This window comes from Lathamus discolor, chromosome 1, assembly GCF_037157495.1.
Source record: "Lathamus discolor isolate bLatDis1 chromosome 1, bLatDis1.hap1, whole genome shotgun sequence".
Classification (NCBI taxonomy): domain Eukaryota; kingdom Metazoa; phylum Chordata; class Aves; order Psittaciformes; family Psittacidae; genus Lathamus; species Lathamus discolor.
The window spans coordinates 642,424-663,066 of record NC_088884.1 but is presented as its reverse complement, the minus strand read 5'-3'; the positions used below and the strand labels follow the sequence as shown (position 1 = coordinate 663,066).

General features: G+C 52.3%; 1 protein-coding gene across 9 annotated transcripts in view; it reads left to right on the top strand.

Annotated features, from left to right (window-relative positions):
* The window catches only part of SHANK3 (SH3 and multiple ankyrin repeat domains 3), a 322,687-nt gene that overhangs the window by 63,083 nt on the left and 238,961 nt on the right, over positions 1–20,643 (top strand). For all 9 annotated transcript variants that reach the window (XM_065695522.1, XM_065694720.1, XM_065692333.1 and 6 more), the window contains 4 exons: positions 3,664–3,815; positions 4,837–5,004; positions 6,000–6,116; positions 7,471–7,548. In XM_065695522.1, coding sequence (XP_065551594.1) covers positions 3,664–3,815; positions 4,837–5,004; positions 6,000–6,116; positions 7,471–7,548 — 515 coding nt within the window. The remainder of the gene's footprint in view (positions 1–3,663; positions 3,816–4,836; positions 5,005–5,999; positions 6,117–7,470; positions 7,549–20,643) is intronic.

Here is a 20,643-nt window from a genome sequence, read left to right as displayed (position 1 = left end):
CTCCTCCAGCTCCAACCCCTGCCACAGGCAGGGACCCCTTCCACTGGAGCAGCTTGCTCCAAGCCCCTGTGTCCAACCTGGCCTTGAGCACTGCCAGGGATGGGGCAGCCACAGCTTCTCTGGGCACCCTGTGCCAGCGCCTCAGCACCCTCACAGGGAAGAGCTTCTGCCTAAGAGCTCAGCTTAGTCTCCCCTCGGGCAGGTTCAAGCCATTCCCCTTGGCCTGGCCCTACAGGCCCTTGTCCCAAGCCCCTCTCCAGGTTCCCTGCAGCCCCTTTAGGCACTGGAGCTGCTCTCAGGTCTCCCCTTCAGGAGCCTTCTCTTCTCCAGGCTGCCCCAGCCCAGCTCTCTCAGCCTGGCTCCAGAGCAGAGCTGCTCCAGCCCTCGCAGCACCTCTGTGGCCTCCTCTGCCCTTGCTCCAACAGCTCCACATCCCTCTTGTGCTGCTGCCCCAGAGCTGGGTCAGGACTGCAGGGGGGGTCTCCCCAGAGCGCAGCAGAGGGGCAGGATCCCCTCCCTGAGCTGCTGCTCATGCTCTGGGAGTGCAGCCCAGCACACGGGGGGGTTCTGGGCTCAAGTGCACACTGGCAGGTCAGGTTGAGCCCTACTACATGAACCCCATTTCTCTTGACACCCCTAGTGTGAGGGGGTGACACCCCCGATACACCTCTCATCTGCCAAAGGCAAAGTCCAACTGCAGCTCCTTTCTACATCCATTAATCAGATTTTACACCGGGGAACATGCAATGTGTTGCTGGTTCTTGTTTTCTGCTGTGGATCTTGTGCACTTGTTAGTGAATTACTTGAAGCATGTCTTAGGATACGCACGGTTCCAAGAATTACCAGAGGTAATCACTAAACCCCACATTAGGCAGTGATTACATTAGATTTAGTGAACAAATTGCTATCTGCAGTTCCTCCAGGGCATCTCGGAATGCCCCATTTGGACCTTTCTCAGTCTTTGGGATTCAAGATAACGTGACAGATTTTTCAATTGCTTGTGGCATGTTAATAACTGAGATCAAAGGAACATTTGGAGCCTTTTTTCTGTGTCTTTTGCCTCTTTGAAAAGTTTGCCCCATTTAAGCTGAGATATTGGAAGAAGTCTGATGATTTAACTGCATGTGGGAATGAGAATGGAGCAGGGGCTGGTGAGCGTATTTCTGTTCATATGCACAATCTGAAGTTCCTATCAAACTGCAAGGGCCCAACATGTGCTCTCCAAATAAGTAACCATTGTTAAGGATGAGATGCTATAGAAGTTATGGTGAAATCCAGTATCTGAAAGTCAGTGCTAATGACAGACATCAAAGCGATTCTCTTTGGCACAGAAGGTAAGTGATGGTCCTTAAAAGACTGTAACTGTCCTCTCTAGCTTCCCTTTGCCTTTGGGTGGAGGTGGCCCCAGCTGAAGAGCTGGGGGATGAGAGCTGGTGGAGAGGATGGGGAAAGCTCCCCTGGCTCAGAAGCTCACCCACAGTCACTCTCTTTTCATCCCCTTGGTGTGCGGTGTGTGTTTGAACTGGGACCCACCATCCCCATCCTGCTTCGGCTCGGGATGGAACAGACTGGGCTTCCACCATGGCCACCACCTCCTGTGCACTGCAGGAACCACAGCTGTGGCTCTGTGACTCCACCAAGGCCTGATGGCCTGCCCTGGCACCAGCAGCACATCCTTTGTCCTTGGTGTGACAAGGGGTGGCATTTCCTACCGTTTCTTGTGCTCTATTCAGGCACTGCTCTGTGCTGGTGGCCACATGCAGTGAGAAGGGATGCAGCCCTTAGTGGTGACCCTCCACAAAATTGTGTCTTCATGGCTATTGCTGAGCTAAGGAAGTATTTCTGCTGCTTATTCTCTAGTGGCATTGCTGGTCATGTGGATGCCATCCCATTCCCATCTGTTAGTTGTGTGGATGCCATCCCATTCCCATCTAATATGCATGTTACAGTGGTAATTGCCCTCCTTTTAAAAATGCATCCCTTGTTTTCCCGCTGTCAGGGATCACACCCATCCTTGGCTACAGTCTGACGCTGGGCAATGGATGCAAGGAGCCAGTGCACTTATTATTCCATTGACTTTGCCAGACATACAAAATAGTGGGTGTCTGTGTGTGTGTCTTTTACTGGTGATTCCTGTTACTGATGAACCCATCTCTAATCCTTGTGACAAGGCTTCAGCAATCCTCGTTTCCTGTATTGGCGTCTCGTAGCACAAGCCCAGAGTTTCAGCAAAGCCGCAGAACCGTCCGCCCTCCACCTTCTTGTTTCAAACTCTGCCTAACAGCAATGCCCTGGAATGAATCACCATCTGCTTTCTTATTTGTATCTCAGATCATTTATTGTTCTCTTTTGAACAGTTATTTCTACTAAAGAGAGAAATTCTAATTTATGTGCAAATGAGGGACCTTTCCAAACAACACTTGACTGTATTTTTGAGGCACCTTGTTTTAGGCAGTGTCCACGTCCTCCATTCATGGTGTGGAGGTCTGGATCTACAGACAGAGGGATTTGCTGGAGAAAGGAGAAGTGCTTTTCTTTTCTGTAGTGCACTCTGAGGAAAGCAAATTCACTTTATTATAATCAAAATGGCCAGAAAAGTGTTCTGCCTCACAAGGAGACTGCTCCTTTTATATGAAGGAACATTTCGCCTCCTCCTTTATCACATCAGCTGTGGGCAGGTGAGCACAGTCCTTGTGCAGCTCAGGTCCAGCAACACTGCTGGGGTAGGGCAGAAGCCTGGTCCTGTGTCAGCACCGTGACCCCCCGAGGAGGGTGCGTGACCCATGGTGCTCAGGGTGGACAAGGACACCGAGCCCCTGGGGAAGGATGTAGCAGCTCCCACGGGAGGAGTCTTTGCCTGCCCTGTAGGCAGCGGCAGAGAACGATGGGGGCTCCTGCACCCCAGAGCAGCAGCAGAGCAGCGCTGGGGCCGGTGGGGATCTCCACTGAAGGCTTTTCCGTGCTCGGTCCATTATATCCCGCAATGCAGCGAGTCCCAGGCTCTGGGCAGTGCTGGGCTTGGTGCTGGGATCGGTGCAGTTTGTGTGGGCTCTGCCGCCGGGTTCCCTAGAGGTGAGGGCAGGTCACGGGACCCAGGGGAGTTCCTCCCCTCTGGGGTGGGTGGTTCACGTTGGAGCTGGCTGGGGGTGACTGGAGGCAGCGAGGAACCAGCCCTGGGGCAGCTCTGGATGCTGCTGGTGCTGCTGGGACAGGCACTGGTGCGCGGGGCCGGCACTGGTGTGTGGGACACCACCACCACAGGGGTGCCCTGGTGCTGAGCTGTGTCTGTGGTGCTGAACTGTGTCTGTGGTGCTGAGCTGTGTCTGTGGTGCTGAGCTGTGTCTCTCTCTGTGGTGCTGAGCTGTGTCTGTGGTGCTGAGCTGTGTCTCTGTGGTGCTGAGCTGTGTCTGTGGTGCTGAGCTATGTCTGTGGTGCTGAGCTGTGTCTGTGGTGCTGAACTGTGTCTGTGGTGCTGAGCTGTGTCTCTCTCTGTGGTGCTGAGCTGTGTCTGTGGTGCTGAGCCATGTCTCCGGTGCTGAGCAATGTCTCTGTGGTGCTGAGCCGTGTCTCCGGTGCTGCGCCGTGTCTCCGGTGCTGAGCAATGTCTCTGTGGTGCTGAGCAATGTCTCTGTGGTGCTGAGCCGTGTCTCTCCATGCTCACAGAGTGTCCCCTGACGGCAGCGGCCCAGCTGGAGCTCAGCACCGACATGATCAAGGCCCTGCGCAACGGGGGCGCGCACCTGGACTTCCGCACGCGCGAGGGGATGACAGCGCTGCACAGGGCCGTGCGGTGCCGCAACCACGCCGCGCTGCTGGTGAGTGCCCGGGGCCGCCGCCGGGCTGAGCCCCCCCGGGGACACAGGGCGCTGGGGCTGCTGTGGGGAGCTCGGGTGCCAGAGACGGGCATTGAGCCCTGCGGAGGGGGGCTCGGAGGGATCTGGCCCGGCTGGATCCGAGGGCTGTGGCCAGTGTGGGACGAGGTTCGAGAAGGCAAAGCGCCGGGTCTTGCGCTTGGGTCACAGCAACCCCATGGAACGCTGCAGGCTTGGGAAGAGCGCCTGGAAACTGCTCACGGGAAGGGAGCTGGGGGTGCTGAGCGATGGAGCTGAGCGTGAGCAGCTGGTGCCCAGGCAGCCGGGAAGCCCCCAGCGTCCTGGCCTGGATCAGCACCAGTGCGGCAGCAGCGCCAGGGCAGGGATTGTGCCCCTGTGCTGGGCACTGGTGAGGCTGCACCTCGAGTCCTGTGCTCAGCTCTGGACCCCTCACTGCAAGAGAGACATTGAGGGGCTGGAGAAGGGACAGAGAAGGGAACACAGAGCTGCTGCAGGGTCTGGAGCACAAATGTGATGGGGAACGGCTGAGAGACGTGAGGGGTTCAGTCTGGAGAAGAGAAGGCTCAGGGGGGACCTGATGGCTCCCTACAAGTGCCTGACAGGAGGATGGAGCCAGGAGGGGCTGGGCTCTGCTCCCAAGGAACAAGGGATGGGACAAGAGGAACCGGCCTCAAGCTGCCCCAGGGCAGGTTCAGATGGAGCTGAGGAACAATTCCTGCCCCAGAGGGTGCTCAGCATTGGAACAGGCTGCCCAGGGCAGGGCTGCAGGCACCGGCCCTGCAAGGGTTCACACCCCGTGGAGGCCTCAGTGCCATGGGGCAGTGGTGGCCCTGGCAGAGCTGGGAAATGTCTGGAGGGCTTTTCCAGCCTGGCTGATGCTGTGGTTCTGTGCTGAGGTGATCTCTGTGCTGCTGTGGCTGGAGCACCCCTGGCCCCATTCTGGGCCAGGCTTTCCCAGTGCACAGTCCCTGAGGCACAGAGTGAAGCTGTGCTTCTCTTGCAGATGCTGCTGGACCTCGGTGCCTCCCCGGACTACAAGGACAGCCGGGGGCTGACGCCACTGTACCACAGCGCCATGGTGGGGGGGGATCCCTACTGCTGCGAGCTCCTCCTGCACGACTATGCCCGGCTCGGCTGCGTGGATGAGAACGGCTGGCAGGAGATCCACCAGGTGGGATGGGGCCTGCATGGGGTGACCCATGTCCTGCTGCCAATGGAGGGCTCATCCCCTCCTCTAGGTGCTGCAGCCCGGGCAGGCACTGCTCAGCGCACGGGCCTGGTTCCAGTGTGAAGCACTTGAACGTGGTGTGCCGGCTCTGGCTCCCATCCCAGGTCAATGCTCAGCACGGTCAGTAGTGTCTGGGATCCTCCCCAGGTTATGTCTGGCTCATAGGATAGTGTTTGGGATCCTGGTCCACTGCCTGAGGCATCCTGGTTCCAAACTACGCTCTTATCTGTCCCCGCATTACACACTGACAAGTGGATTTGGTGTAGGGAAGACATGGGATAGGGGTTAGGGAACCTGAGCTGGCTTTGTGCTTCAAGAGTGAGACCTTTTGGGAGAATGGAAGATGCTCTGGCTCTGCTTGGAGTCCTCTTGTCTTGGACCATTGGAGGGCAGCTTGGCTTCGGGCCCATGGCCTCTTGAAGCGCTCAGCTTTCAGCCCCTGAAGGTGGACAAGTATTGGACAGGTGAGCATGAGCATGTAAAATGAAGAGGTGTGTGTTTGTGATCTTGATTTACTGTCCTCCTTCTGCCTCTGTCCTACACTGCCTGGGCAGATCTTTGAGGACTACTGGTCCAAGGAGAGAGAAATTGTAAAGGAAAACAGCACAGCACCAGAGATGTGGGGCCACTGTCTTCCTCTTTGCCTGCTTGTGCTTCTGGAATCCTTTCACTGGACAGTGATACTGACATAGCAAACTGTGGGGGGCTCTGATACCAGTATGATGCTGATCCAAACTTGCAGTTGATCCCAAGGTAATTTGTCCCATGATCACTCAGGTGCATATTGCTGTTAGGTGTGCTTATTGCAACAGTGCGTCTTCATGCGTGTTAACGGGACATTTCAGATCACAGGTCCAGCCTCATTCACCTTTTCTAGCATGGATGAATCCAGCATCTATCTGCTCTTCCCTGATTTTCCTGTTTTATATTTGGAGCAGGCGTGTCGCTATGGCCATGTTCAGCACCTGGAGCATCTTCTCTTCTATGGAGCTGATATGACCGCACAGAATGCCTCAGGAAACACCGCTCTTCATATTTGTGCTCTCTACAACCAGGTACATCTGCATGAATTGGAATCACAGAATCACAGTTTAGGTTGAAGGGACCTTAAGGCTCCTCCGGTCCCAACCCCTGCCACGGGCAGGGACCCCTTCCACTGGAGCAGCTTGCTCCAAGCCCCTGTGTCCAACCTGGCCTTGAGCACTGCCAGGGATGGGGCAGCCACAGCTTCTCTGGGCACCCTGTGCCAGCGCCTCAGCACCCTCACAGGGAAGAGCTTCTGCCTAAGAGCTCATCTCAGTCTCCCCTCGGGCAGGTTAAAGCCTGTATCTGGGGGCTGTTCCTGTGTGCATCCCCAGCCTGATTTGGGATTTCTCCACAGGCAGGTGGCCAGGGAGGAGCCCCTGGGTCAATTTGTTCCCATTCCCAAGCTGGTTTTGCTGATTCACTGCCTCAGGTGTTCTGTCATTTCCCTCTGATTCCTGTTCCTCCTTCCCAGTGAAGAAGTGGGTGGGGAGGGGGCAGTGTCCTGGGTGGAAGGTGCTAATTTAACCTAGGTGGTCACATTGAATTTAAGGTGGGCCCATGGCTCAGGTAGGGCTTGTTGGGCAGGTCCTGGGGCTTTGCCCCGCTCTGAGGAATGCCTGTGGATCTTGTTCACCAGTGGCTCTAAATCCTTGCTACTACTCTCTGAGTTCTGAAGACTGCCCTAGGTGATGTAGGCACCGTTTCTGTTTGATTTTCTGTGTGGTCACTCAGTTCAGGAGAAATTGAGGGTGGCAGAGGAGCCTTTCTCAGCTCTTGTACTTACTGTTCTCTTTCTGAGATCTGGAGGTCAGTACCTAAGGGTTTCTCCTGTAGGTTTTGTTCTTCCCAGGGATTTTTGTACCTTGTATTATGTGTTTTATTAATTACAAAGGGAATTTTCAGTTTCTGAGGTGTGCATGCTTTAAACATTAACTGCTGTTATAGGCAGTGGTATGCGGAGGCTCGTTTGTGGCTTGTTAGGTGATGGGTGTGTTCTGCATCTCAAGGAACCTGGTACCCAGGTGCCTGTCCCCCATGTGAGTGATAGAGCAGCATTAAACAGTGCAGGAGCTTGTAAGCATGTATTAACACCAATTAGAAGCACAGAGCACCCAATGCAAAACCAGTAAAAGGCTTTAGGAAATGCCAATACCTGGGAATGTGTGGTAGCCACTGTGCTCCTGGGCTGATGCTTGGGCATAGCCATGGCGATGGGTGGACTTGGCCAGCTTGGGTTGGGGTGCCCAGTTGGTAGTACTGAGCATCCCTCTGGGGCCTTTCCAGAGCAAGCGTTCTGAGCACAGTGCCTCTGTGTGGTTTGGCTGCTGTGTTGTCTGTGATGCTAACTGGCCTCTACCACTTACCCCTTGCTTGCTTCTACAGGAGAGCTGTGCTCGGGTTCTCCTCTTCCGCGGTGCCAGCAAAGAGATTCGCAACTACAACAGCCAGACGGCGTTCCAGGTGAGCTCCTCGTGCCCCTGCCAGGGGGCCTCTGCAGCACATGTGGGGTGAGCAAACTGCAACAGCCCACTGAGTCAGGATGTCCGCTCTGAGCCTGCCTCAACCCTGGAGCTGGAGGGAGGAAAGGGAATGTGTGGTACACATGGAAAGTGCTGTGAAGGTGGTGGCTTATGATGGGAGACTGAAAGAGCTTGGGTTATCTGGCCATGTGTAATGGAGGTGGACAGAAGTTACTGCTGTCTGCAGAAGTGTTGCAGTAAATGTTACAGGACCGGAATCCTCAGACATGAAGGGTAGTGTTGCCACAGAAGTCAATGCACTTAAAGTTGCCATAGGTAAACTGTGAGTCAAGATGACCTTTAGTCACAAGAGGAGTGAAACTTTGGAATAGCTTCCTAGTAAATATACTGGGTAACATGGATGGAAAAGAGAAACTCTGTCACTTTGTAGTGTGACTGCTTCCATATGTTTGCAAATGCTGGGAAGTGCCTCCCACAGGCTGCAATTTAATGCAGGAGGTCTCTTCCCATCCAAGTTCTGCTTTGTCCTGCTATTTTCATGTTGCTGAGCTTGGACCAGTCGTTCTGTCTGTGCTTGTATTGAAGCACAGTCCTTTGCCTGAGGACCTTCCAGAAATGCTGTGATTCAGTGTTCAGCTAATACCAGTGTTCAGTTGTCCCTTGAGAGTAAAGTGTGTCTGTCAGTGTCGTGCTCCTGTACCAGCTCAGGTGGCTGCAGGTGAGCTCACTGATCACCAGCCCTTTGGAAATGCTTTTTTCTCACTTTTTCACTGTTGTTTCTGGAAGCTTTAGGCCACAGAGTCTCAAGTGTGACTATGCTGTGTTGTACAGTCTCTGCGAGCATCACACGTGGCCCATGTGAGAAGGGGGCCTTATTACAGACACAGTTGTCTAAATGTTAAGTATAATTTCATGCAGCTTAAGAATATTGTCCTCAAAAGAGCAGCAGAACTCACGTGTGTGCTCACCATGAGTATGTGCAGGGATCAGGCAGCCATGCAGAGTGGTGTAAGCACTGCAAACACGTAGTTTCAGAACTGAATAAACAGCTTAGTGTCTTATTTAAAAGTAATTTCTTAAGATTGAGAACAGCAGGCTCTTTACAAACTGTACTACATGTTAGCTGGGATGCTGAGAGGGAAAGTGGCTTTGAAGGTCAAACTGAGCATCCTTATGGGCAGTCTGGTGGCATCACCTGCAGGAACTTGAGACTTACTCCATGCAATTAATTCACCTATTAGGTGGTGGTTGTCTGGTCGCAGCTGATGTAGCTCTGGAGGTGGGAGTGCTACTTGTGTGATGAGGTGTGGGTGCCTGCAGAGAGGGGAAGCTTGTCCTCCCCTCCATGATAGCCTGGGCACCCTGGGGTGCTCATGCACGAGTGGCTGTGGTGAGCAGCCCTCTTCTCCATGAACCCACTGTAGCTCAGCCCTTCCTCTATCTGCTCTGTTACCTCCTGCATGGTGAGGGGGCTTGTGAAAGAGCTCGATGTGGGGAGGTCTGCTTTCTGCAGAGAGCACTGCTGTCTGTGAAACTCTGCTCTGGGGACTGAGGACAGTCCCATCTGACTGCACTCCAACCCAGTGTAAAAGTACTTTTCTCCAGGGAAAGGCTTCTTGCGGGAAACTGCTGCCTCCTTGAGATGAGCTTTTGGAATCAGGAGATGGAGAAAGAGCAATCTTTCTGCTTTGGGTGTTTGCAGGACATAGGGTGGCTGTAGCAGGTGGTGGAGGGAGGCCCATGGCTCCTGCTGCAAGCTTGCTCATGTCCTGTGGTGTCCTACAAGGTCTTAATGAGGAGAAACCAGTGTCTGCCTGTTCCTTTTTGAAGCAGTGTGACTAATGGGCAATTTGTGTTACAGAGAATGTTGGTAGCCCAACCGCTTGTTTATTGGCAAACCCACACCAGAGTCTGGTACTAGTGTGATGAGCTCCCTTCAGTTCTCAGCCTTTAAAGAGAAGATCTGACTCCTGCTTGGATCACTTCCTCGAGACTTCAGCATGTCATTGAGTCACTGTGTGCTGCCAAGGCTGGCACTTTCTCACCTATTCTCTTCTCATGGCTGTGGTGATGGGAGCTGCCATAGTTTCTACCATGGCTTTCAGCATGGCAGGGGAGAGCCACATATGTGCTGCCCACGGCTCTGTGCCTGCTGGGAGCTCACCCAAGTGCCTCTGCTGCTGTGGGGCTGTTTAGTCCATTCACTGCACATCCCTCGGGCTAATTTCACTGCTGCTTTTAATCAGACAGCTCGCTGTTGGTGGCCCGAGATGACTCGAGAGCAGTGAGTAGAGGGTTTAGAAGATGCAATCACTTCCCTAAGGCCAATCAGCATCCCATTGCCTGGGCTGATGGGCCACCTCTTTCTGCCTTGGGTTCCTCCTGTGACAAAGGCATCTGACCCCAACTCATGGCCTGTGTGGTGGGGGCAGGAGCGCTGGGAGAGTCTCACTTCCTCATGGCTTGTAGCAGGCTTCAAGGAGAGCAAGAGCAGGGTGCTCTAGGGGTGAGAGTTTTTCCAGAGTATCTTCCCAGCTTCTGGCAATCTGAATCTCTGTTTTCCTGAGCCAGGTTTGTACCTACATCTGTCTTCAATTGCTCTTAGCTGGCATTTCATTCATCAGTCATGTAAGGGAGTCCCCTGTGCAGGTGCAGCCCTTCCCAAAGCTCCCCAGCCTCATCTAAACATGTTCTCACAGGATGGAGATGACCTTTCTCAGGGAGGATGCTGCATACTCAAAATGAATTGGATGAGAGGAATGTTGGGTTTTTGGTGTCACTTTTTTCTTTTTCCCTTCCGGCTGCTTTAGCAGCATCACTGATCAGAAACAAAGTGCTACCAAAGCACCAGCTGTCTCTCCAAGCTCCCATGTGCCTTGAGGTGCTCACCGGCTGCACTTAGGTGTTGGTTGGAGTATGCTATGGGTCAGGAGCCCATGGTGGGAAGGACAAACAAGCACTAAAGCTGAGACTGTGAAAGCAGCAGCTGCTGCTGTTGATGGGCTGAACCCACCACCAGTGGTGGTTCAGGCAGTCAGTGATGTTCTCCCTCCCACCGGTGGCTTGTGCTGGATCCCAGGGAACTGAAGTCCTGGATTCACAAGGTTAAGTTCAGGATGGCAATGCTGGGTAGTGTTTTGCCTCTTTGGAGAGTGGAGACTCATGAGTCTTCTTTTCAAGAGGTACCTTTTCATGGGTATTCACCCTAACTACTACAGCTTTTTCCTAGCATGAGATACCTCAAAGGTCAACCTGTGCACAGCTTCTCATGGTCTTTAGAAAAAGACTGAGTGCAGCTGCAGCATTCTGGGTTTCTCATTCCCCTTCCCCTAATGCCAGGTTGACAGAATGATTGCAGAAGACTTTTCAAATGCTGTGTGGCTCCGTCCCTCTTGGAGCATGCAAATTGCATGATTTGACTTGGAAATGAAATCATTCACTTTTGCAAGCTGAACGTCACCAGAATGATCATCCATGCCTGGCGCTGTGGACCAGCGGCATGAGAGCCTTTCTGTGCTACTCTGGGCATCAACACCAGCTCATGAGCAAGGCTTTGGTGGGGTCTTTGTTAACACATGTGCTAGAGAAGGAGATTCCCTCTGCTCAGAAAGTCCCTATCCCTGTGGCTCCGATCCAGCTTGTTGTCTACCAACACCTCCAGGGCCTCTTCTGCTGAGCTGCCCCTCAGCCTGTGTTGTTGCAAAGCTGCTGCTTTCCCAGACATGGGACTTTGCATTGCACTTTTCCAGCTTCATGGGGGTCTTGCTGACCTATTCTTCCAGCCTGCCCAGGTCCCTCTGCATGGTACCTCTGTCCCTTTGGCTATTGACCATTCCCTCCAGTTTGGTGTTACCTGCAAACTTGATGCCCTCTGTGGTGTCCTCCAGTCACTGGCCATTGGGTAGAGAATGACCCATTAACATCTGCACTCTGAACCTTAACATCCAACCAGTTTTTTCCATCTAGCTTGTCCACCCATCCACACTGGGATGTCCTAATTTCTATAAAGAGGAGACATAGAAGATTCCATGTGTTCTACTTCTCTGTGTTCTCTGAGATAACTGCTGGTTTTCTATCCCCATATCAGAGAGGTTGGGCCACTCCTGTCTCTCTGCACTCTGCCCTGTGTGGGGCTGGAAGCTTGCTGGAGAGCCCTGCTCTTTTTCCTGTAAACAGCAGGAGAACCCTAAGCTGCTGCTGTTCAGTAGCTGCACCACAGAGTTCGTCTTTGCTGCCTGTTCCTGTGCATCTTCTTCTCATCAGTCCCAGCTGCTCGTGTGGTTGGTGTGAGGTGGGGGTAAGACCCTGCCCTGGATGCGTCAAGTCCTTTGGTTTCATCTCTCTTGGCTTGTGCCTGCCACTGCATCAGGTCTCACTTTGTTTTTCCTCACTGGTTTTCAGATGTCTTAAAGACTTGCTTGTGTGTTCTTTCTGAGGGCCCAGGTCTCTGATGGGGCTAATACAGGTGTCACATGGTGGCACTTTGAACCTCTGGGTCATTTTTTCACCTTTTAAGAAAAGTAGCTTTTACAGTTGCCTTCACCCCTACATAAAGCCCAGGACAAGTCCAAGTCCTTATTGTCAGGCCATCACCTGCCTGGCACTGTATTTTTCAGTGGCCTGTTAGAGATGCCAGCAGTTTCCTTCTAAGAAGCATGCAAGTTTTACCATCTTTACAATGCTTACTTCCTAGTTTTCTTTTCTAAACCTCACATCACCACCATGGAGTCTGAACTCTGTGTTCTCAATGTCAAGATGGATCTTTCTTGTCTGGAAAGTTTTGGAGGTTCCTTGTGCTGCCCCTGTATGTTCCTGGAAGGTCTGTGGGTCAACCACAACAGCCGTATGACAAACCTTGCTGTAGCTGGTTGTAGGGAAGGCTCCAACCCTGATCAGAGGAGATAATTAACTGCCCTGGTGACTTCAGAACCAGTTGTTGATATTTCTGGTGTGGGCACCTGGAGCCTGGTCCAAAATACCATTCCCAGAGGACCTGGTTCGTAACCAGCCACGAGCTGGACTCCGTATGGCCCATCACCAGCTGTCCAGCCAGCTTTCCACCTACCTCATCACCCACTTGCCCAAGCCATCCCTGTCCCATTCTGCAAAAGGGATGCTGCAGGAGACCACCCCGAACACTCCCAAAGCCTGGGGCTGGCACCTTCCCTGCATTCTCTTTACCCAGATCCCGGTGCCTGCTGGAGGAGGTGCTAGAGCTGTGGCTGACAAGGAACCTGAGGGGTGGTTTTTGGGCCCCTGTGCCCCAGCTCCCAGGATCAGCCCTGTCTGAAGGTGTTATGCTGGTGTTGCTCGCCTGCTTGTGACCCTCTGTGCTGGGTGCTGCACTCCCAAGGTCTGCTCCTGGCTGGAAGCTGCCTGTGCTCTCCAAAAGCACTTCCTGACATCCAACCTGAATCTTCCCTATCGAATTTGAAGCCAGTTACTTTTCCATGCTTATTGGGAGCAGATTATTTTTGTCCTCGCTGCAGCTGCCTTTTCTGTTTCTGCAGTCAGATCACCCCTTCCCACCCGATCTGTTCTCTAGGCTGAGAACATCCAGAACACACAGGTTTTCCTGCAGAGACCTTGAAAGCATAATCTGATCGTTACTATTGATTTACGTGTATCTTTTATTCTCTTGCTAAAAGTAGTGTTCTGCGTCTGAAACCCAACATGTTCTGCATGGAGCCAGGGCGGTAACATTGCACGTGTGAGGCTGCTAATTGTAAATCCTGGTGTGTTTTCCCTTTTCTGCCACAGTGTGACTTTGTTGACTCATTTTCAGCTTCTGATCCTGCAATCCTCAGATTCTCTTCAGCACGACACTGCCTGCTGGTTCCTGGCTTATCAAAGAATCCAGACTGGTTTGAGTTGGAAGGGACCTTAAAGCTCATCCAGTTCCAGCCCCTGCCACAGGCAGGGACCCCTTCCACTGGAGCAGCTTGCTCCAAGCCCCTGTGTCCAACCTGGCCTTGAGCACTGCCAGGGATGGGGCAGCCACAGCTTCTCTGGGCACCCTGTACCAGCGCCTCAGCACCCTCACAGGGAAGAGCTTCTGCCTAAGAGCTCAGCTCAGTCTCCCCTCGGGCAGGTTCAAGCCATTCCCCTTGGCCTGTCCCTACAGGCCCTTGTCCAAAGCCCCTCTCCTGCTTCCCAGCTCTAAGGTCTCCCCTTAAGGAGCCTTCTCTTTTCCAAGCTGCTCCAGCCCTGCTCACTTGTGTTTGTGCCAAGTGTCTCAGACTCACTGAGCCTCCTGAACTGGCCTTGTTCCTCCTCCTCCTCCTCTGACCAACCAGCCCCATGGCTGCTGAGGCTGCTCAGAGCCTTTCCCAGCCAGGCTTGGAGTGCTCCCACCTTGGGGCTTGTTCCTGTACTCAGCTCCTCTCCTCATGAAGAGCCTTTTCATTGTGCCCATTGCACCTTGTGCCCGTTGACTCTTCTTTGTACACCTTGGAGAAGAGGCTGGCTCCATCTTCTGCAATCCCTGTAAAGAAACTGTCATTACATTTGTCTCTATTGACTAAATCTCTGCACTCTCTGCCTGTTCCTTGACTTTCCAACAGTCGTTTCAATTCGAATTTTCTAATGACTTTGCATCTCCTTCCAGCTTGGTCTAATCTAGGAGTTTGATAAGCGCATTCTGCACTCTTTCATCCAGGTTGCTAATGAAAGAATTGAGTACTACTGAGCCTGGGGGAGGGTCCTGTGAAATCCATTCGGCATACATCTGACAGTCAGGGATTAGTTTTGTGATCAGTGTTTCATCACTTGGCAGCAGTTTCAGCTGGGTTTCATTTCTCTCGTTTCTGTGAATGTCACAAAGGCTGTCAGGATTTCTGCAGGCAGCTATGTGGTATCTTCAGTTCCTGTGCTCTGCCCAAAGCCTGGCCTGCTGTCTGCTTCTGGAAGTCACCTGGGTCCTTAAACTTGGTTTCCTCTCTACAGATCACTAGTTTTGCTCAGCTCTGTTCACAAACTCTGCTTTGCCCAGAGCTCTTCTGGAAAACACAATCAGGTTCCCTGCCCTGAGGAGCAGAGCCCTGCTCCTTGCAGCACGTGTCTAGAGCTGGTTGGAATTCCTCTCCTTTCCCGAGCTGTCCCACATGATCAGAGCTCACCGCGAGTGCCCGGGGTTCTCCTCGCAAGGCTTTGGCAGCTCAGTTCAGGCTCTGCAGGTCTCTGTCAAAAAGCAAAGCTGCAGGAACAGGCTCGAAGGCAGATACTGTCCCCAGTAGTGCGTGAAGGCCCAACTGGTTTGGTGATAACTGCTGCGTGGCTGCAGCCATGTGTGGAGTGAAAAGCTCAAGGAAAAGGCAGCAAAGCCTCTGGTGCTCATGTTGCTGAAGCCATCCTACTTTGTCTTTGTACCCCTTGCTTGTCGCATGCCATCTTGTACCTTGACCTTTCTCAACCTCTTCCGCATCTGTCACACTGTAGTTGGGAATTAGAATATTATGAATGGTTCCCCTTAAAGCCTTAAAGATTTACACTTTGTTATCTTAACACTCCATTTGTATTGGCTTTTTGCTGCAATACAAACAGGCTATTAGATGCATTTTCTTCAAAGACTTGTATCTTGTTGCTTTAAAATAGACATCATGGGCTGAACTTTGCGTTGCCCAGGCAACAGAATATTCCCAAATGGAGTGGTTTTGTTAAAGAATGTCTCAGATAACTGTCATTTTGCTAATTTAAATTAAATTTTAGCTGATGGTGTTTGGATTTTTAATTTGGTGATGTCAGATCTTGTGATGTCATGGGAATGAATAAATGTCATGCTACAAATATAGATTACACGTGTTCAGTGTTAATACCTGGAAGGAAGCACTGAAGCCGGTTGATATTTTGCCATTCAGCTCAGCTGTGAACTCTCATTGTTCCTCAACACAGGTGAAGCTCAGGAACAGCATAGCATCGTAGAACAGTTAGGGTTGGAAAGGACCTTAAGATCATCCAGTTCCAAACCCCCTGCCATGGGCAGGGACACCTCACACTAAACCATCCCACACAAGGCTATGTCCAACCTGGCCTTGAACACTGCCAGGGATGGAGCACTCACAGCTTCCTTGGGCAACCCACTCCAGTGCCTCACCACCCTCAAAAGCAAAGAACTTCCTTATATCCAATTTAAACTTCCCCTGTTTAAGTCTTAACCCGTTACCCTTTGTCCTGTCACTGCAGTCCCTGATGAAGAGTCCCTCCCCAGCCTCCTTATAGGTCCTCTTCAGATACTGCAAGCTGATCTAAGGCCTCCACACAGCTTCTCTTCTCCAGGCTGAACAGCCCCAACTTCCTCAGCCTGTCTTCATACGGGAGGTGCTCCAGTCCCCTGATCATCCTCGTGGCCTCCTCTGGACTTGTTCCAACACTTCCATGTCCTTTTTATGTTGAGGACACCAGAACTGCACACAATGCTCCAGGTGAGGTCTCACAAGAGCAAAGGGGCAGGATCACCTCCTTCAACCTGCTGGTCACGCTCCTTTTGATGCAGCCCAGGATACGGTTGGTTTCTGGGCTGCGAGTGCACACTGCAGCCGGCTCATGTTCATTTTCTCATCAACCAGCACCCCCAAGTCCACAGGATGTGCACCCCCCTCTCCCACATGCCACCTGTGTGGTCTGGGGACACGTGCCTGGTCTCAGCCGCAGCCCTGGGCTCTGCTGCAGCACGGGGCTCTCCTTGGCTACAGCACAGGGCTCTCTGCTTGCCAAGGAGCAGCTTCCATTTGCCTAATGAACTGCTACTTATTTTTTTCTCAATTTACCTGCTCTGAGCTTCCTTCAAAGCCTCCTTTGATTGGATTTGATTTGTTTTCTCTCTTTTCATTTGAAGTTTGTCTTGTGAAAATTGATCAGGTTTCTGGCCTCCTGGCTCCCTCCCACTCCTCCTCCAGTCTTCAGTGTGAGACTGAGCTAATTCTGAGTCAGATCCATCTCGCTTTGATTATCCAGATGATGTTGCTGACTTGAAATCTTCTCTGACCTGCAGCAGTTGCCTCTGGTTACAGATGTTATACAAGCCTGTGCTTTGCATGGGGAGCCCTGCGCTTCCCAGCCCTCAGGCTGAGCCTGGAGGCTCTTGGAAGGTCTGTCAGACCCATCTCTGATTCTGGTGGTAAGGACCCTTGTCTGCTGCATAGTCCCTTTGGGGCATCCCTGAGTGCTGGCTGGACCCAAAACCAAACTGACCAACTCTTCCTCAGGAGGACCAGCCTGTCCTCTGTATCCTCTTCTGCCTGCTCTAGACAGCACCATCCATCTTATGTCTGCCTGAATACAGCAGACAAGAAACACCCTCACTGCTGTGTCTCCCCTCTTCCTGTGTCTGAGGAACTCTTTTTCCAGGCACTGACCAGCCATGGACCTTGCATTCAGCTCCCTGTGACAAGGAACTGTGTGACTTGATGTTTTAAGGCATGCTTTGTGTCACTGGGAGGTTTTTGTGCAGATGCTGTCATGACTTTAGCCAAATCTGTTGTTCTTCCTTTGCAGACTCATCTCCTGAATTTTGGAGATGCCCCCAGCCCATCTTTGGTCCCTGCAGGAAGCTGAGGCCCGTTTCCGGAGTCCTTCTGCAGCACAACTCATTCATGGAAGTTGTGCCTCCAGGACATGGCACTTGTCACCCTGTGTGCCTGCCAGCACAGCACTGCAGTGGCCTGCAGGAGTCACAGTGGGGTGTAGGAGAGGTGACACCCCCTTGCCAAGGCTGCTGCTGATGCTCGTACTGGTGCTTCCTGGGTAACACACCACTGCCCGTCCTTACTGAGGGTTATCAGCCCTGCTGGGAAAGCCAGTCTTGAGAGAAGTGAGGTTCTTGCCTCAGTCTGGAAGTCCCATTTCTCCTCCTCCAGCTCAAAGGCTTCCTGAGCATAACGGCTCCAAGGTGCCTCCTTATGGTTTGTTCCTGATTCTCAGAAGTATTCAGAGAAAGGATGGGGGACATCACAGCATAGAGTCATAAGACCCCAGACTGGTTTGGGTTGAAAGGACCTTAAAGCTCCTCCAGTTCCAACCCCTGCCACGGGCAGGGACCCCTTCCACTGGAGCAGCTTGCAACCAGTGTCCAACCTGGCCTTGAGCACTGCCAGGGATGGGGCAGCCACAGCTTCTCTGGGCACCCTGTGCCAGAGCCTCAGCACCCTCACAGGGAAGAGCTTCTGCCTTATCTCCAACCTGAACTTCCCCTCTTTCAGTTTGAACCCATCACCCTTTGTCCTATCACTACAGTCCCTGATGAAGAGTCCCTCCCTAGCATCCTTGTAGCCCCCTTCAGACACTGGAAGCTGCTTTGAGGTCTCCATGCAGCTTCTCTTCTCCAGGCTGAGCAGTCTCAGTATCAATACCAGGTGATAGGATAGTTTTGCGATGCATCTCTTTAGGAGAATCATCATGTTTTTCCAGTGCCTCCATGTGCCTCAGTTGACAATACTGAGCATGTTCTTCATCTCTCTTAGCCTGGAGCTGGATGATTGTAAGCTCTGGACAGTTTTGTTTCCCTTGTATTTACATGTACCCATTATCTGAAGCAGCCCATTTGCAGATGTGGCAGAATGTTAGTCTAGCTGCCTGGCTGAAGGGCCCCTTCCAAATCAAGAGCTCCAGGTGTGGTCCATAGGAGAAAATCAGTGCTCATTTGCTGTGTTGGCAAGCTGGGTGTTGGAAGCATTGGATCTCCTGCATACACATGGCTGGTCTGCAGGCACAGAGGGCATTTGAGATGTGTTTGTCCCAGATCAGCTGTGTAGCTCACCACAGGAGCTCTGTCTATTGCCTTCAGGGGGTGTTGGGTCTACAGCATAGTCATAGAGTGACTGACCTCGGTAACACTGCAGATGAGCTGCAATGGGATGGCAGCACACACTGCTGTGAACGTATCTAGGCTCGATGCTCATATGGCAACCAGATGGAGCTGCCATATGTGAGCAGTAGGATTGACCTAGTAGGATTGCCAGATTTCTGGAAATCTAGAACAAATGTAGAACATGCCTGAAGTCAGTCTGGCCTGGAAAAGCGAGAAACTTCAACAGGTCCAGCTGTACAGCAGTGCTACCAGGGTCAGCTGTGGTGAGGAAAAAGAACCAATCTGTGTTCTCTGGGATAATGGAGAGGTCAAAAATCCTCAATAATTGGAGAAGTTGAGGCCTTGGGCACTGGAGCCTTCTCCAGGCTGCCCCAGCCCAGCTCTCTCAGCCTGGCTCCAGAGCAGAGCTGCTCCAGCCCTTGCAGCAGCTCCATGGCCTCCTCTGGCCTTGCTTCAACAGCTCCACATCCCTCTTGTGCTGCTGCCCCAGAGCTGGATCAGGGCTGCAGGGGGGTCTCCCCAGAGCGCAGCAGAGGGGCAGGATCCCCTCCCTGAGCTGCTGCTCATGCTCTGGGAGTGCAGCCCAGCATATGGGGGGTTCTGGGCTCAAGCGCACACTGAAGCCAGATCATGGGGAGCTTCTCCTCACCCAATATCCCCAAGTCCTTCTCAGGCTGCTTCACTCCATCTCCCCCAAACTTTGTGCTGGGGATTGCCCCAACCTGTGTGCAGGACCTTGGTCATGTTGAACTCCATGAGGTTCACACAGTCCCACCTCTCCAGCCTGTCCAGGTCCCTCTGGATCCTATCCCTTCCCTCCAGCATGTCACTGCACCACACAGCTCCATGTCATCAGCAAACCTGCTGATGGTGCTTGTTCCCACTGTTCACGTCACTGACAAAGATGTTAAACAGGATCAGTCTCAACCCTGACCCCTGAGAAACATCGCTCATCACTGGTCTCCACTTGGACATCAGTTTGCTGATCTCAATTCTTTGGGTGCAGCCATCCTGACAATTCCTTATCCACTGAGTGGTCCATCCATTAAATCTCTCCAGAAACAAGGATGTGGTGCGGGACAGTGTCAAAGGCTTTGCACAAGTCCAGGTAATTGACATCAGCTGCTCTTCTCTTACCCACCAACGCTGTCACTCTGTTGTAGAAGGGCACCAGTTTGTCAGGTGATTTGCCTTTAGTGAAGCCACATGCCTGTCACCAGCCGCCTCCTTATTTGCCACGTGCCTTTTCCATAAGGAGCAAAGAAAGTGGAGGTTGGTTTGATTCAGAAAGTCTTTCATTTCTCAAGCTAGAAAATCCCCTCATCCAGGTCACTTTTTAATGTATCATCAAACCTGTGAACTCCTGCCCCTGAACTTGAGCTCTTTGCCTTCTTCTCTTCTTCCTTCCCACTTTGTGAAGATCTTAATAGCTTTTATGCCAACCGGATGCTTCCTTTGCTTCAGATTCGCGTGGCCGGGATAAGTTTTGATAAGTTTTGATACTCTTCTGCCTCCCAAGTTCCTTGGTCTCCTCTTTGAGACCTTTACAAGGTGGTATATCCAGTGGTGGCAGCCTGTCTGTGGGCTTTGCATGTTGCAGGACCCATCCCTTCCTCACCACAGGGAATGGTGCATTACTCTGGATGCATGAGGTCTGCTGTCTCCATGGCATCAACAGGATGAGTAGCTTGGCTCTGATGTTAAGATGGCATTCCCATGTGGAACATCTGGCTCATTGCTTGACATCGGATCATTTATCTTCTGTGAGGAAGTCAGACTTTATCTTCTGATAGCCCCCAATTCCTCTCTCTTTGCTGTATGAGCACTAACATTGCTAGCAGTGGAATATTGAAATATTCCTGGAATTTCCATCCTTGAGACTTCCTTTTTTTCTTTACCTGTCCCCAAAGGCTGTTGCTTTTAACTTAGAGCTCACTGATACACTCCCTTGTGCAGCCTCTCACAGGGTTTTATGCGCAGCACAGCCAGGTGGGTACCGGAACGCTGCCATGGTGGTTCCATGGCTGGGGAAGCACCAGCCAAGGTGACAATTCAACACGTGAAACCTTTTCATCTCGTTTGCTTTCTCCAGGTTGGATTGAGAAGTGTGACCAGCAGGGCTCTCCTCCCTGCCCTGGGGATTTACATGACGTTATGCTGCTGACAGCTTCTCATCCAGTGTGTTTCTTCTCGTCTTTCCTGGCAGTTGTAATGCTTCCAAGGCAGGGAGTGGGGCAGCTCCTGGAGCATCTGCTATCACATCTCTGGGCC